This window comes from Antennarius striatus, chromosome 6, assembly GCF_040054535.1.
Source record: "Antennarius striatus isolate MH-2024 chromosome 6, ASM4005453v1, whole genome shotgun sequence".
In the NCBI taxonomy this organism is placed as follows: domain Eukaryota; kingdom Metazoa; phylum Chordata; class Actinopteri; order Lophiiformes; family Antennariidae; genus Antennarius; species Antennarius striatus.
Genome location: NC_090781.1, coordinates 25,579,537 through 25,596,949, shown reverse-complemented (window position 1 = coordinate 25,596,949; position 17,413 = coordinate 25,579,537). Strand labels below are relative to the sequence as shown.

The 17,413-nt window shown below is 41.8% G+C and overlaps 1 protein-coding gene across 3 annotated transcripts; it reads left to right on the top strand.

The window, feature by feature from the left end:
* The first annotated feature begins 4,831 nt into the window (after positions 1 to 4,831).
* Positions 4,832 to 9,844, top strand: LOC137597011 (homeodomain-interacting protein kinase 2-like). Of its 3 annotated transcripts, none has more exons than XM_068317884.1 (12): positions 4,832 to 5,015; positions 5,105 to 5,287; positions 5,379 to 5,557; positions 5,815 to 6,068; positions 6,382 to 6,753; positions 7,013 to 7,201; positions 7,294 to 7,478; positions 7,651 to 7,840; positions 8,058 to 8,171; positions 8,286 to 8,360; positions 8,458 to 9,038; positions 9,144 to 9,844. In XM_068317884.1, the coding sequence occupies exons 5-12, from the start codon at positions 6,415 to 6,417 to the stop codon at positions 9,223 to 9,225; spliced, it is 1,755 nt and encodes a 584-aa protein (XP_068173985.1). In that variant the 5' UTR covers positions 4,832 to 5,015; positions 5,105 to 5,287; positions 5,379 to 5,557; positions 5,815 to 6,068; positions 6,382 to 6,414; the 3' UTR covers positions 9,226 to 9,844. The 3 variants fall into 3 exon arrangements, with proteins under 3 accessions (XP_068173985.1, XP_068173983.1, XP_068173984.1); XM_068317882.1 differs by having other exon boundaries at positions 7,651 to 7,870; XM_068317883.1 differs by having other exon boundaries at positions 4,832 to 5,287; positions 7,651 to 7,870.
* The last annotated feature ends 7,569 nt before the right edge of the window (positions 9,845 to 17,413 follow it).

The following is a 17,413-nucleotide window of genomic DNA, read 5'->3' as shown; positions in this document are numbered from 1 at the left end:
GGGTCACGGGGGTTGCTACAGGGTAATAATATGATATTATATGTTTTATTCTGACTTACTGTACGGTAACAGGACATGTGTTTTAATGGTTTACTAGTGATTTGATGATTCCAGTAAACTTGATCTTTATTTTCCTGTGTATGTTTTTCAAACCGACGTACACTCCACAGTGACGAGGTTTTCCTAACAAGCAGCTGGAACTCATTTCCAGCGTGATAAAACCTCTGACAGGAACACGTTCAGCTTTCATGCTCTGTTCTGACCTCCTCACAGCAAACTGAATGCAGATGAGGCGTCGACCCCCCCCCACCATGACGTCAGGTCCTGCTCCCACTATCACGAGGTGGAGCTGATGAATGGGGGTGCCGCCTGCAGGGAGTATTGATTCTGTGGGACGAGGGCAGTTTTCGCTAATGACGCTGGAGTTCCTGATGATGGGGGCAGTTAATTGACATGATGAAGAAAACAAGAGGGGTAGCTGTGGTCGATGGGAGAGAGGAGGATGATGGGTAATGGTCGTGATGATGAAGGCTGCCGCAGAAATGATTATGCTATAGATGATGTGGTCAGGGTGGATGGTTTCTGTAATGGCCTTGGTATGATGAAAATGATGGTGTGTGTGTGTGTGTGTGTGTGTGTGTGTGTGTGTGTGTGTGTGTGTGTGTGTGTGTGTGTGTGTGTGTGTGTGTGTGTGTGTGTGTGTGTGTGTGTGTGTGGTTGCATGCAAACATTAAAGGATGAGAGGACAATGACGATGAGGAGGAGGATGTTGAAGATGAATCCAGTGTGCGAGTGTGTTTCAGGAAGTGACGCTGAGCAGCCAGCCATCTGTCAGCAGATTAATCCTGGCTGTGCTTAGAGATATTACCGGCTGGCTTATCGCCGTGGCAACAAGCCTTCAATCCCAGTCCAGCGCAACCACCATGTGACCTCAGGGAGGGAAGGTGGGCAGAACACGGAACACACAGAGGTTTGGTGATGCAGGTAGAGTGTGTGGTAGTGGAAAAGCATTTATTATGATAGGGGTTTAACACACACACACACACACACACACACACACACACACACACACACACACACACACACACACAGACGGATGTTTGGAGTTATGTCGTTTTTGGTTGACTTTAACGATCTAAACCGTGATTTAACTGTAATTTGGAAAAAAATCAAATTTTCATTCAAATTCACCCTCAGAACAAATATGAAAATATTTTGCTACGTTTCATAATTCATCATAAGTAATTATAATTACCATGATACAATGAATTGTAATTCATAATTTACATTTGGCTATGAGTTATTTATTATGAATTGATTCAAAATGAATTTAATTATGATTGAATAATTATGGATTATTCATAATTCATTTGAAGACATTACTTACCAATAACGTTCTCAAATCAAAACATTAAGCAGTAAAGATTCGAGATACAAGTTTAATCCATTTTTTGATTGAGTTAACCATTTGAAAGAAAGAAATTCTCATTTTCTATTTGTTTTCTATTAAAATTCACCTTCAGAACAGACATGAAAACGGTGCCGTCTGGAAGCAGGACTCGTATCTCGGATTTTTGCTCGTACGTCGAACAAAAATATAAACAGTGACCACTCGTATCTCAAATGTGGAGCAGCTGGTATCTGGCGGGTCTACTGTACAATCGTGCAGATCTTCTCCTGCACCACACCAGCTAACGTCTCCTTTCTGCTGAGCTTCTCTGCCCACGTAGCCTGGAACTCTTGTGGCGCGTTAGACGACCTTTTCGATGGCTATCATGTGATGAACTGACATTAATGACATCAGATGATATTAGATATCTTGAAGCTCCCATGCTAGCTCTTTAGACTGTAGCGGGTTTAGTAAACTGAGCTTAGGTAAACTGAATGCAGCTTCCTGTTGGTGTTGCCTCTGTTTGTGACAGTAATCTTCTAATGAAGCAACACAAACAAGTAGACAAAGACCTTAAAAGGCAACTAAAATGAGCGTGTGTCAAATCAGCAGCCCGATAAGTTCTGAAATCCCCAAAAACTTTACTTAAGTCATTTTTTTAAAATTCAAACAAGCGTACTTCTTTTTGTTTTTTTAACTTAGCTCCTCAAAGTGTTGCTGTACATGATGTGACAGTGCTGTAGGCAAAGTACGAAGGCAAGGATGTCATCAGCATAAACATGAGCCCATATGTGACAGTGATAAAACGTGCAGGGAGGAGCGGATTCGAGGAGTGAAGACGAGCAACGAGGAGGGTTTTAACGCAGTCAGGAAGAGGAATAAATGCTGTTAAATATCAGAGAAAGACAAGATGAAATGAGACTAAAGGGTGCACAGTTGGCCTCAAGCGATGGTAGAAGGAGGGTAGAACAGAGATGGAAAGACCAGAAGCCTGGAGGTGAGCTGAAGGTGCAAGGGAAAAGAGAAAAGAGAGAATTAATGGAAAGATAGGAAATGTCGGAATATATTATGGAAGCAGGAAATTTCATCCAAAATAGTGTGATAGACAGAGGGATGAAGAGAGGTTTGAGAGGACTAATACAGCTGCAGATCTGGAGTCAGACATCATGGCAACATCCTGGCTGTTCTGCCTGGACGCATCTGCTGTGTCTTCAGGGAGCGCAGCTGAGGAGGAAGAGGCGAAGAGATGAAGAGGAAGGGTGCACTTCAGGACTGAATCCCGAGCAGATAGAGAGAGGGAGAAAGAGGTGAAGAAGAAGATGATGAGCTGGCTGTCAGCTTGTTAAAACCAAAGTGGTCTTCTGAGAGTCTTCTTAGGGTGAGGAGAGAGAGACAAATGGACCAAGACTGCAGGGAGAGCTGTGAATGTAAAGGAAGGTATGAGAATGAGAGTAACGTCTGAAGAGAGTGGAAGAGGAGGCAGCGAAAAGGCAAAGAAGGAGAACAGGAAGTCACGAGACGAAGAAAAAAAAAAACTAAGGACAAGAGGGAATTGTGTCAGAGTGATTGTGAGACGGCGAGGCAGTAGCTCTGGGCAGGGTGAGAGGAAGTGATGCGTACGCTAACAGGAAGGAGCAGATCTCGGCAGCACGCGCCAATCAAACACCAGTCCTCCCAGGCGCCCTGCTTGACCGCCAGCACAAACATGCTTACATTACCAGCGTGCTCACACACAAGCGTGGTGAAGCATTCAGGAGAATCCCAGGACTACGAGTCTTCTACGTGCTCGAAAAGACTCTCAAAGAAGACATTTACAGTGATGGAGGGCAGTCCAGGGCAAAGAAGCTAATATGGGGGCTAATACAGTATGATAGCCTCTATTCATTCTGTCTAGTACATCGGCAGCAACATTTTATATAAGCTATTAAGTCTTCAAAAAGGTTTCTGATAGTTGATAAAGTATGGATTTTGGGTTAAGTTTGTTATTTGTCATTTGTAACTTGCTTGTGTGTTTGTCGTTTGCGTTTTTTGCTTCACCATGATTGGATTCACCAAGTTTCCTCTGTGTCTTGTTGCTTCCTAGTTATCCCAAATATATAGTCTCTGTGGGAGTCATGAGGTTCCTTCCAGGCCAATTAAATATCTGAGTCTTTGTAGTATCTGATATTCAGAGGTGTCAAATGTGACAAGAAGAGACAAGTCCCTCAACTGATGCAATAAGAAGCCTGTTATTAGCTTTGGTCAATGGTGCCTCTGTGTTTAAAGTCAAAATGGAAATCCTAAAATAATTATTATGTGGAAAATCACAAAAGTGCTGCTTTCTCAAGGATTATAATGAGATTAAATAGGTCTAAAATTAGCTGGGACCTCTGGATCAAGAGTAGTTTTTGAAAAGGATTAATTACAGTTTTGAAGTGAAAAGTGGTAAATCATGTGTGGGTAGCCTGTACGCCAGCCAAAATCTCCATGTATAAACAGGGGAGAATAGATAAATATCTCAGTTTTTACTAAAAATTACTCAAAACACGTGTAATGCAAGGAGAACACTGGTTAACACCCGTTGGAACGCCCGATTTAACAGTTGTCTGATGTTTTTCATAAACAAAGTCTTAATCGTGTCCGTCAAATATTGGTTTAAGTCCCTCAAGGGTATGGTTGCAGTGGTGGTAAGTGTACCTTGCCATCATGACAAGAGCTGAAATTTTCATTTCGGAATTGTAGAGCACTGAATCTGTATCACCAACGCTGACAGGTTCTATTCCTGCAGCAACATCTTCACCTGCTGGAGGACCATGTCTCTTTTCAGGAGACCTCTGGACATCTTGTTCTCTCCTTTGCTCATGTTGATCTTTGTCCAAATGTTCTATTCTTGTTGTAAATCTTTCCCTTTCTCTGCATAAACAAGGTTCTCTTTGGTCATCATTCAAGTTTTCTCGTCTGTTCTGGGTGATTGACTGAGTGATTGGTTGGTTGGTTGGTTGGTTGGTTGGTTGGTTGGTTGGTTGGTTGGTTGGTTGGTTGGTTGGTTGGTTGGTTGGTTGGTTGGTTGGTTGGTTGGTTGGTTGGTTGGTTGGTTGGTTGGTTGGTTGGTTGGTTGGTTGGTTGGTTGGTTGGTTGGTTGGTTGGTTGGTTGGTTGGTAGGTAGGTAGGTAGGTAGGTAGGTAGGTAGGTAGGTAGGTAGGTAGATAAATAGATAGATAGAGTAGATAGATACTGTATGCATCGACTGACTGACTAAAGGAGGGGCGGGCTTTGATCTTGAGATAAAGATAAACTATCTTTAATAAAGATAAAAGAAATGAAACCATCTTCGGGTGGCAAAAGGACATCAAAGCAGTAAAGCCCAATCAGTTCTATGAATAGAGTCCCACTTGTTCCGAATCAGCCGACAATGTCCTGTCCTCAGTGACAGTTATTGGCTGTCTAGTTTTGTACTCCAATAACACAAAAAAACGCAGGAAGGAAAATGAAAAGGAAAGATTGCTTCTGTTGGGATGAAAATATAGATTTGTCTGAATATGAAGTGATAACCAAGAGGCCCGACGGGCGGATTCTTCTTTCGCTTGGGTCCAACGGGGAGCTGACGGTCCTACACCGGGATAACGAAGAGAGTTTTAAAAATGAGGTAAGTCCTCTTTATTTTGATGATCACATCTTTAATATTTAGATTATTCCGTAATAAAAAATGAAGGATTCCCCTCCGCTGACCTACAGCATAACATCCTGGAAGAGTTGATGTGCCGAAACTTCGACAAATATCACATTGTCAAGTTTTATGGTTGGCTCTCCAAAAAGAAGGCGCTGTTATTTGAGACATTAGACATTGACTTGGAGGAATATGTAATCACAAACCTGAATACTCTGAGCCTAAATGATATCAGAAACATCGTCCAACAGGTATGAACACATCAATACCAAGATCGATAACCAATAATTATCAAATTCAAACTGTGGAAAACCATGAAAGCATAACACCTATCTTCTGTAGATTGCCACGGCATTGGATGTCCTGTCATTAACCGGGGTGATCCATGGAAATATTTCACCAAAAAATATACTCCTGGAAGATGGGAAGACAAGACCTCTCAGAGTTAAGCTGACAAACTTTACCTCAGCCCGGCTCAGCTCAGATGACATGAAAGCTACAGAGCTGCCAGATGACTTAAAGTAAGGACGATGAAAACAGTGATCAAACATTCCAACGAGCAACAATCCTAACCACTAGATGGGTGCTCATGCGAAAAGTCAGTGTTTTAGCATTTAGCCTTGAGCAGTGAACACATTCCTCTTTTGAGATCCAGTTCATACTATCTGGATTTTGTAGCTTGGTAGCTTTGATGTCTTCATGTGCTGCTAGTGGCTCACTAAGTGGTTTACCTTCACTGGAGGAACCTAGAAATCTTTGTGTTGTTTGTTTCTTCCAGATTTGTGGCCCCAGAAGTATTTTCAGGCCAACCCTTGTCTGAAGCTGCTGACATGTGGTGTTTGGGTCGTGTCGCGCTCTTCTTACTCGGTAGCTGTGAACGCTACCAACAAGTTGTGGAACGGCTGGTAAGACATCTCATGAGTTGATCTCCTATAGACTGAGGAGGCTGCTGCTCCACGTCCTCCACCTGATGAACCAGTCTCACTCTTTACCCTCGCTAGAACCCAGTTTTCTCTACTCGTCTCGAGCAAAGTAAGCTTAATACCTAGCTACTGTTTTCAGGGTGTACAACAGTAAAAACAGGCCATTCCAGCATGCTTCAACTGCTTGTAAGGCCACACAAAGGGAATTCTTTACACGTCCACATAGACAAAAAGTCAACTGTGATAAATTAAAAGTGCAATATCCAGGTTAACAGTTATTATTGGTGCAAACAGAGTAAAATAATTTAAATATTAGTTTGGGGCTGACAAATGGAGATAATTCAGTCAATGTAAGTTGTAAGTCTGAGGCTGCGATAGATTTTCCTACTCATGGTGGATTTGACCATTGCTTCCTGAAATAGACGCATCCTGAAGAAAATCATGCAGATGAGGAGATGACGGAATGCTTTCGTCTTTTGAAGGCCATGATGAATTTGAATCCCGAGGAAAGGATCACACCTGTTGATGTCCTCACCCATCCGTTTATTCTCCGCGGGTACTACCCATGGGCGAATGATTACAATTCAAATAACAGTGATTCTGAGTCTGATTCCGAAAATTGCAAAGTAGCTAAAACTGTCAGAGATAAATTCTACCTAAACCACCTCAATTACGAGATTATGGAGAAGCTGGGAAGAAAGTGCTTTGGACCGATAAGAAAATGTTGGAACCATCAAACTGGAGAGTATGTTGCTGTGAAGCGACCCTTGAACTGGCCCTGTTCCAGTTATGAGGTGAGTTTTGCTGTTCACTCTTTCCATGTTGTTCGTTTAGTCAGTGAGCGCAGACAAATAAATTTTTTTGTAATTACACTGCAAAATAGTTTGGTTTATGCCAGTAACACATTAATAATACATGCATTGACAACAAGGAACACATTGGGTTTGTCTGCCTTCGCTTCATCCAGCTGAATTCTTTTACCTGATCTTCATAAATGTGAACACACTAACTCTGTGTAAGGAACTAATCATATCAAACTTGTTGTTTTTCCAGATGATGCTTTTAAAAGAATTATTGGATGAAGGTTGTGAACTGCATAACATAGTTAAATGTCACGGTTGGTTTGACTTCTTGGTTGGAAAGGCGCCGGTGTTTGAGTTGCTGGACAAAGACATTGGCAGCATTCTGAAAGAAAGCCAAAAGCCGATGCTTCTGAGTGATATCAGAGTCATAATTCAACAGGTAACTTCAGGAGCAGACAGGAAGCACACATCACAGCTGGTTATAAACCTCCAAGAAACACTGTCAAATACATTCCTGTCTGTGTCCTGCAGATGGCCGAGGCTTTGCTGTTCCTGAAGGAAAGGAAGATCATCCATTGCAACATAACACCTCATCACATCATGACAGTAGATGAAAAGAGACCATTACGTGTCAAGCTAATAGACTTTGGCTTTGCCACGTACAGCAATGATCGGGACGGCGTTTATGCGACAGGCATACAATCACCTTGTTACAGGTAAAGTCCATAAAAATTCTGATGTCAATGAGTAATTCCCATTTAATGTAAAGAAGCAGGAGTAGCCTTCCTGTCAATAATTGCCTTTTACTTTATTTGGGACATGCTCCATGTACATTCTTTTAAAATTCTTATTATATATGATGTATATGTTGTTTTTTTCTACATTTAGCGCTCCAGAAATGATTCTCGACTATCCACAGTCTGCGGCTACTGATATGTGGTCTTTGGGCTGTGTAATGGCCGAGATGGTCTTGGGCAAACCTCTGTTTCCTGAAGACCCAGATGACTTGGACTCAGATGACTCATACAGAGATGACTCAGACTCAGAAGACTGTGGCCCAGGCTCAAATACAGCCGTGGTAAGGCTGTATTGTTTGCTGTTCAGTCAGGTCAGCGTTCTGAAGAGACTGAAGAGGCTTCTGGGTGTGGGGTTCAAGAGCATCTAGTCTCTTGAAATATTCATGGCTTTTTATGACTTTCAGTGAACATGGCTTCTGTCAGATTACCAATGTTTACCAATCTGAATGAAATATGAACAGCCAACACTAAAAAATTACTGCTGTGTTTCATCTCCAGCTTGCACAAATGGTGAAATACCTGGGCATGCCACCTGATCATGTTATTGATGAGGGAGGTGTGGGAAGCAATCTCTACTTCCGTAAAACCACATCCAACAAGTGGATACACAGAGTATGCCTTTAAACTTTTCAACTCCCATAATATGTTCACAGCTGCAAAACACAAATACGTCACACTTTCCTTCAGAAAGCTTTTCCGCTTCAAGTTGCTCTTGGTCTTTTTCAGGAATTTCCCCAGGAAAACAGTTCAATTCTTCTCCCCACCGGTCAAAGCCTAAAATCTCTGGATGATCTGAAATCAGTAGGGGTTAAAAGTTCTTTGATTTTTCATTCTGATTGTTCTCACATATAAGTATGGACTGACTGATGGTGGCTTTAACCATTGCTTCCTGAACTAGATGCGGCTGGAGGATAAAAATGGATTTGAAGCTGTGGAAAGGGAGCAGTGCATCGAGCTCCTGAAGGCCATGTTGAGGATGGATCCTAAGAAGAGAATAACACCCGATGAAGTCCTCAATCATCCATTTATTAAGACTGATCATAAACCTGCTACCTGCAGTGAGCCAGCCAGCCTCCTGCCAGACCACTCAAGTCTACCTCTAACACTCTTACCGCTAGATGTGACCATGGAGAAGATGGAGGAGGAGAAGAAGAAGACAAAGAAATGGTTCTTGCTTTGCTTCTCCAGGAAAAAGAACATTTCACCACCAGGTGTGACTATGGAGAAGATGGAGAGGAAGAAGGAAGAAAAGAAGAAGACGAACTGCTTCTTGCTTTGCTGCACCAAGAAAAAGAAGATCACACCATCAGATATTGTAATGGTTCCAGCTGGTGCTCCTCAGGTGGACCATGATAATACCAGATCTCAAGAAGACCACGACTGTCCACCTGCTGCAACCTTACCACCAGGAGTGATCATGGTTCAGCCTGCTCCACCTGAGAGACGGTTTACTACTGTAAATGAGGGCAGACCAGGCAGGTGAGAAGACTTCTTCTGAGTACGACACCGTCATCACCTCTGGGTGAGGTTAACTAGTGCTTTCAGATGTCTTGATAACAGAAATACTTTTCTCTCTGTGTTTAGTTTGCAGGCTGTCCCACACATGGTTTACACCAGCCAATCAGAGACAGAGAAGATATATAGCCTAACTCCGGTCAGAGTCTAGTGGCCCGGCGTCAATCGAGAGCCTGATAAGCTGAAACTTGGACCAAAAAAGAAGACAGAGGAGACGCACCTTCAAGAAGGTCCTGGAGGTGTGGTGATGAAGGAGTCCCAGGTGATCAGCGGCAGTAGATGCAGAGTCATGCTTGGTGTGTCGCCAGGATGGTGAGGAAAAGCATCAATACATAGAGGGGCCAGCACAGTCTCCAGTCTTAAGCCCCATCGAGCTGGTTTGGGATGAACTGGACAGAAGAGTGAAAGCAAGGCAACCTACAAGCGCAACACATTTATGGTGTAAGGATGTCCTGATGTTCTAGCTAACTATGGGATAATTTCGAACCTCCCATTTCTGTCGCAGTCGTCAGTCAGCTGTGTGAGATTTTTCAAGATAATTGCTCTTATCTCTTGTTGGATCTATGTGCAACTCGTGACAAAACTGATCATTAGATTCTGTAATACAGTCTGGAACATTTAGTTGGTGTTAGGAGATCCGCATTAAACTGGTTTAGGCCATATTTATCTGATCTCAGCGGAAGATGCGGTAGATTGAATGAATGAATGAATGAATGAATGAATGAATGATTGAATGGATGAATGAATGAATGTCTTTTTGTATGTGTGCACAATAAATTTTCTACATGCACAAAGGTTATGGTTGGTGACTGTACCTCTTTTATTCACACTTTGTATGCTTCAACTCTATATACAGTAAATTCCCGCTGCTATGCAGATGATACACAGCTATACCTGTCAGTTCAGCCAGGCAAAACCAAGAACTTAGCTCGAGTTCAAAAATGCCTAAAAGACAGTTAATTAGGGATGACCAGGAACTTCTTGCTGTTATATTTAAATAAAACTGAAGTAATAGTTCTTGGCCCAGAACATGTCAGAAATGTTTGTTCTATTGAGATAGTTGACAAGATGTCGTCACCTTGTCCTCTGGCGGAACTGTTACCTTTGATCAGAACCTGAACCCTAAATTCCCACGCAAATCTCATTTTAAGGACTGCATTCACCTTCACAATATGGAAAAAAACAAGCACATATAAACCCAAAAAGATGCAAAAACAGTCGCCAAGGCTTTTGGCTGGATTTCTGCACACCATTACTGTAAGGATGCGAGAGAACTCTGGTAAACATTTTCAGCTGATCCAAAATACAGCAGCTCTGATGTAACCCTGTAATTTCATTACCCTGTGTAGGGTAATTTTACCCTACTCAACAGGGTTACGTAGGGTCATAGGAAGAATTTTACCATTAAAGGAGTACAGGACTCAAAAGTCTGTTTTAATTTTTGGCACGACCACAGTGAAAACTATAGAGTTCTGCTTGTTTGTACACACTGACTCATGATTTATCATAGCAAGACCTGATCGGAATGATTGGGTGTCTACTGGTCTTCTATGACAGTCTCCCGGGAAAGCTATCATTAATCTCAATAGTCTCATGTGTTATATTTCTATTATCAGAGGTCAAATTGTCTTAGTGTACATAAATATCTCCTGTCTGTGCGTTCACCAAAGACTATCATACCTATAATACGTGGGCTGTTGCCCATCGTATAATGTCAAGCCATTTGTGAGCACCCTCAGACAGAGGCAAACCACAAACCCTTCTGGTAAGTAAACGCAATACAGGAAACTAGAGAGCAAGACGAGAAAAGGAAATGGGTATCGCGAACAAGGTTCCAATAAACAATCTGGAATAAAACAACTGAAGACGAAATAAAATCATTTCCATGGCAAGAGAGATTGGTGTGTTGCTTATCTTATAAAATGATCTTATGTGATCTTTAGTGCTATAAAGGCTTCAGATTGTAATGTATTGCACCAAAATGGCATATTCAACCTGACATGCCCTTTAAAGCAGCATGAATGTCTGCAGCACTTACACAACATACTGTTGAAGTCGTGAATCTGAATGCATTTCTTTGAGTTCTGAGTGTTTTATTGCTAGTCTCACTTGGAGAATTTACCAGGCAGTTATAAAAAAATTGACGTTTGATATCAGATATAATTATCACTAACTTGAAAAACATTTGGAGGCACTGTCCAATGTTTTGACTGTCATGTTGCTGCAATTAAGGGCTTACATTAAATGTCTTTCCCCTGGAGCAGGCTAGGCACAGTGGACCTCTTGCAAGATGATCCAATCAAAATTCTGTCCCAAGGTTAGAATTTCATCAAATGTGACAGACACTTAAAGCGGAGTGCTGTGTTAAATTTCATCTCTGATTACAAAATTAAGAGAAGGCTTTCAAGCAGACTTTTGCAGTGCCATTGATCTATTTTCTTCTTGGAGAAGAGTTCACACGCTGGAAAACCAGCACCAAACAAAAGCTAAAAATAAATCCAAGAGTTGTCCAAATACTGCACCCCATTTCTGCACATTTTTAAAAAATCATCACAGTTGTTAACAAGATTATTTAATTAAATCTAGATAAAAGTGAAACATTGCATTTCATAAATAAAGCCTGGTGTGTCCTTGCATTATGCACAGGAACATAAGGACAGTGGATGTTAAACAGGAGCTCTGTTGAGGGCCACTGGACTGTGTCTGCCTCAGAGACAAAGCCACATGGTGATTACACTGTCAAGCACACTTAAGCATGTACACGGAAATATCTGTGCACAATTGCACGTGCATGTAACCTTCAAAGTCCCCGTTAAACCTACCCTCCTCTTCTACATGTACACAAACCTGAGGGAGCCAGCATCCATCCAGTCAACACCGTTTCCTTAAATAATCTTTACTACTAGAGATCATTAGAGAGGATTTAAACCTCCAATCCGTCACTTTAGCAACATCTTCAGCCCCTGACTCTTTGTTTAGGCAAAGTTGAGGGATGGAGGCAGGCAAATATATCCTGGGCGCTGGTGCTATAGACCTTCCCAGCAACGCTGTCATGTTACTTCAAACAGTGCAGTTTGATTCATTGAAACCAGCAGAAAGAACAAGATGGTCAATGCCTGAAGACCCATCGGTGTGAGGGTTTATTCTGCAGTACATCTCTTGTCTTTAAGAAGCCACTGTAGATATGGGTAGAGGTGGAAGTCAAAGACAAACCCTTTGTTAAAGTACTTACGCAACAAATAAAAATACCACAATTTTTCTGCAATTTTAAAATATGACTGATGTAGATGTAAGCCTGAAGGGTCCTGGTGTTGTTCTTTACCAAGAGCATCCTAAAGGCCTAAGACCAGTCGCACTGTAAGCAGAAAAGTTAGTTCTGCAGAGAAAAACTACTCCATACATCAGTTAGAGTTCTTGTCACTCAACTGGGCAGTGGTAGACAAATTCCCCAACTACCTGTCTGGTGCAAGATTTACCACACATACTGATAACAACCCGCTGAGGTACTTGCTCTCTACACCCAAGCTCAGTGTGGTAGGGTATTACTGGCTAGCTGCACTATCAACCTATGAGTTTGACATCCAGTATCGCCCAGGCTGACAGAATATTGATCCCAACCTGTTGTCAAGGAACATGCCAGAAGAGGATGACAACAGCTGGGTGACTATACCTCAGTCTGGAGTGAAGACCATTCGCAAAAGAGTCAGTGTCATAGAGTCTGTCTGCAGTACACCTGTCTGTGTTACTCACCTTGGAACCTCTTCTCACTGTGTCCCTCCGACTTGTAAGCTTTTCCAACACACATGGAGTAAAAGTTGTTGGAACTTCTGTCTAAGTGGATTCTTAAGGCTCAAGAAGAAAATGAAGCAAGGATAGCAAGAGACCATCTGGAAATGTGGTCAGTCAACCCGTCCCTAACCTAACCTGCCCTAACCTGCCAATAGAGTTCTGGGGAATGGTCATGCAGGCTATGCATGATGACCTGGGGCACTTTGGACAAGAGAGAATCATTGACCTGCTCCGAAGTAGATTCTTTTGGCCAAGGATGTCAATGTATACATCAAGAACTGTGGAGAGTGTGTCACTCACAGCTCGTAAGCCATGGGCCTGGATTTAGTATGCATGGACTTTCTTTCCATGGAGCAAAACTGCAAAGGCACATATGACGTGATAGTGGTCACTGATCATTTCATGAGCTATGCTCAGACTTTCCCAACAAAAAGCCAGAAGATCCCTGTCATGTCCAAGGTCCTGATCGAGAAATGTTCCATATATCATGCTAAAAGCTTTGATCTTTTTTTTATTTTAGAGAATAAAAGAAGTAATGAAACCATGTTCATACACCAAGGAACCAAAATGACATCAAAGCATCAACAACTACTTACTTCTATAAACACAGTCCCTTGTTCAAAATTACCCAAAAATGCCCTGTGCGTCTTTTGTTTTTAGTAGTAATACAAATACAAATAAGAACGAAAATGGCGTTCAGCTATTTATGTTTGGATGATTCGGACATTTACAATTTCGCTAACTTTAAACTGTTTGCTGTGAAGGGCCAAGAGTATGTTTTTTATTCAAGAAAATTCCGAGAATACATTACTATCATCTACAAAAATAATGTCGACCTTTTTCACTATGAGGTAGGTCCTTTTATTCCCATTGGTAATATTTAAATTAGTCAGTTACAGATTACTAATAAAAAAATGAATGATTCCCTTCTATTGACCTGCAGTGTGAAATCCTGGAGGAGATGATGTGCCGAGACTTTGACAGTCATCATCATATTGTCAGATGTCTTGGATGGCTTTCTGAAAATAATGCCCTGCTATTTGAGACATTAAACACTGACTTGGAGACATTTGTCTCCGAGTACGAGGATAATCTGAGCCTGGATGACATCAGAGACATCCTCCAACAGGTTTGTCCACATTAATATCAAGATAAATAGCCAATCGGGAGATGTGGATTGGGGCTATGTGGTTCGCATTGTTTCATTGATTGCTAAGATGGTGTTTATGAACTAGAAGGATGAAACCACCAATAGTTCAGACTTAAACAGGTCCGCAAAATGGAACGGATGCCCACAAGCCTTCAAATGAATATCAGAGGTGGAAATGTGCCACAACATACTGGGAGCTAGTTGAATGTTGAAAGCTGTAATAGGATCTGTGACATGACTGACCTTGTGGAAAACTATGAAAGTAGAACACCTGTCTTCTGCAGATGGCCACGTCATTGATGGGTCTGAAGGCCATTGGGGTGATCCATGGAAATATCTCACCAAAAACTATCATGGTGACAAAGCGAGGCGCACGTCGAATCAGAGTTAAGCTGGGATACTTCGGTTCAGCCCGCCTGAGATCAGATGACAGGACGGTTCCAGAACCGCCAGATGGTGACTTCACGTAAGGACAATGAAAACAGTGACCATACTTTCCATGAAGAATTTTGACTGTGGACTGTTGTTGGCTGTATGTTGGCTGCAAACTGCTCGTGTTAGCAATAGATGTGTGCTCTTGCTTAAAATTGAGTGTGTTGGCATTTAGCCTTGAGCAGTGAACACATTCCTCTGAACCTTTGAGATCCAGTTTACTATCTGGTCTGCATTCAGGGGTGGGCTTGATGTTTTCATGTGCTGCTAGAGGCTAGCTAAGTGGACTTTTGCTTTTGCAGTGGTTTGCTTTCAGTGGAGGAACCGAGTTAATCATGATGTTTGTTTCTTCCAGATACATGGCCCCAGAAATATATCCACACCTGCCAACGTCTGATGTTGCCGACATGTGGTCTTTGGGTCGTGTCGTGCTGTTCTTGCTCAGTAACTGTGAACGCTACAGAGAGTTTAACAAATGCCTGGTAAGACATCCCATGAGTTGATCTCCTACGGACTGAGGCTGCTGCTCCACATCCTCCACCTGACGAACCGGTCTCACTCTTTACCCTCACTAGAACCGAGTTTTCTCCAGTTGTCTAGAGCAAAGTAAGCTTACTAGGTAGTGGAACAAACGGTGAATCTCTTCTACCCTTCAACTACCTGTGAGGCTACACAAAAAGAAATTAATAAACTTCCACATAGACAAAAAGTCAACAGTGTGAGAAACTAAAAGTGTAAAATCCCACTTGATAGACATAATTGGTGTTGTGTGAAAACAGTAAACTAATTTAAAGGTTTGGGGGTGACAAAAGGAGATAATTTCACATTTACTGGTTCTTCTTCTACAGTCTAATTAGTATAAAAAGTTTGAAGCTGCAATAGATTTTCTGACTGATGGTTGATTTGACCATTACTTCCTGATTTAGACACATCCTGAGGAAAACCATGCAGATGAGGAGATGGAGGAATGTATCCAGGTGATGAAGGCCATGATGAGATTGAACCCGGAGGATAGGATCACACCTGCTGATCTCCTCGGTCACCCGTGTCTCTGCAGAAGCTACCCATGGATGTATTCTGATTCTGATGACTCTAATAATGATGATGACTCTGGTATTTTTAAGTGCTTAACGTTTGAAAATGACTATCTAAGCTACCTCGATTTTGAGTTGATGCAGAAGCTGAAAGTGAGGGAATTTGCACATGTAAGAAAGTGTCGGAACAATGAAACTGGAGAGTATGTCGCTGTGAAGCAAACCCTGACAGACGGCAATGACGATCGGGAGGTGGGTGGCCACTTTGTTGAGTTTTGCTGATCACATCTGTCATTCTGTTGGTTTAGTCAGAGAGCATATAGAAGTAAATTTTGTAATTTCATTTATGCCAGTAACACATTAATCGTACATACACCGACAAAGAGGAACACAATGGGCTTGTCTGCCTTACCTTGATCCGGCTGAATTCTTTTACCTGATCTTCATAAATGTGAACAAACTAAATCTATATGAGGAACTAATCATATCAAACTTGTTGTTTTTCCAGGTGTATATGATGAAGTTCATAATGTGTAAAGGTCCTGACCAGCACCACTTAGTTAAATATCATGGTAGTTTTGATTTGACATATGGAAAGGCGCGGGTGTTTGAGTTGCTGGACAAGGATATCAGGAGCATTTTGAGAGAAAATGAAAAACCAATGCTTCTGAGTGACATCAGAGTCATAATTCAGCAGGTAACTTCAAGAGCAGACAGGAAGCTGTTGGTTAGAACCTCTAAGAAACTCAGTCAGATACATTTCTGCTTGTCTTCTGCAGATGGCCGAGGCTTTGCTGTTCCTAAAGAAATTTGGCATTGTCCATGGCAAAATAACGTCTTATAAAATCATGACGGTAGATGATCAGAGACCTTTGCGTATGAAGCTAATAGACTTTTCCCAGTTCAAGCACAAAAGTGATCTGCGCTACAGTAAAGATGTAGTGATACAACCAAGTTCTTACAGGTAAAGTGTATAAAAATACTGGATTATTAAAACACATGCAAATCTGTAGTTTCCAGATTAATCATAAAGAAGCAGGTGTTGCCTTCCTGTACATACTTGCCTTTTACTTTATTTGGGACATTCTTCGTGTATTTTTTTAATGCTTATAATATGTGATGTATATAATTATTATTTTTCTACATTTAGTGCTCCAGAAATCTACATCGGCCTACCACTTACTGAGGCCGTTGACATGTGGTCTTTGGGCTGCGTAATGGTCGAGATGATCTTGGGCATGTCTTCACCTCTGTTTGCTTGCGAACAATACGATAACACCTGTAGAACTGTGGTAAGATACCTGTTGTGATCAGTCAACTTGTTTGCTGTTCAGTCAGGTCAGCGTTCTGAAGAGACTGAGGAGGCTGCTGGACGGGGGTCCAGAATCTAGTCTCGAAATATTCATGGCTTTTTATGACTGGTAGTAAACATGGCTTCTGTCAGATGACAAATGTTTACCAAATCACAATGAGGTATGAACATGCGACACTACAAAAATAACTGCTGTGTTTTATCTCCAGGTTGCTCAAATGGTGAAATACCTGGGCATGCCACCTGACTATCTTATTGAAGATGGAAAAGAGCACATAAGGGTTCACTACTTCACTAAAACCAACAAGTGGAGACACACAGTACGCCTTCAAACTTCTCAACTCTAATGACATTTTCACAGCTGCAAAACACAAATATGTCACACTTACCTTCAGAAAGCTTTTCCGCTTCAAGTTGCTCTTGGTCTTTTTCAGGAAGTTCCCCAGGAAAACAGTTCAATTCTTCTCCCCACGGGTCAAAGCCTAAAATCTCTGGAAGATCTGAAATCGGTAAGTGTTAAAAGTTCTTTGCTTTTTCATTCTGATTGTTCACACATATAAGTATGGACTGACTGATGGTGGCTTTAACCATTGCTTCCTGAACTAGATGCGGCTGGAGGATA

Bases quoted from the DNA above. Each gene is read 5' to 3' on its own strand.
- LOC137597011 (XM_068317882.1), top strand. From the start codon at position 6,415: ATGACGGAATGCTTTCGTCTTTTGAAGGCCATGATGAATTTGAATCCC. The intron at 6,754-7,012 runs GTGAGTTTTGCT...TTGTTTTTCCAG, and splicing joins GGCCCTGTTCCAGTTATGAG to ATGATGCTTTTAAAAGAATT. The intron at 7,479-7,650 runs GTAAAGTCCATA...TTCTACATTTAG, and splicing joins ATACAATCACCTTGTTACAG to CGCTCCAGAAATGATTCTCG.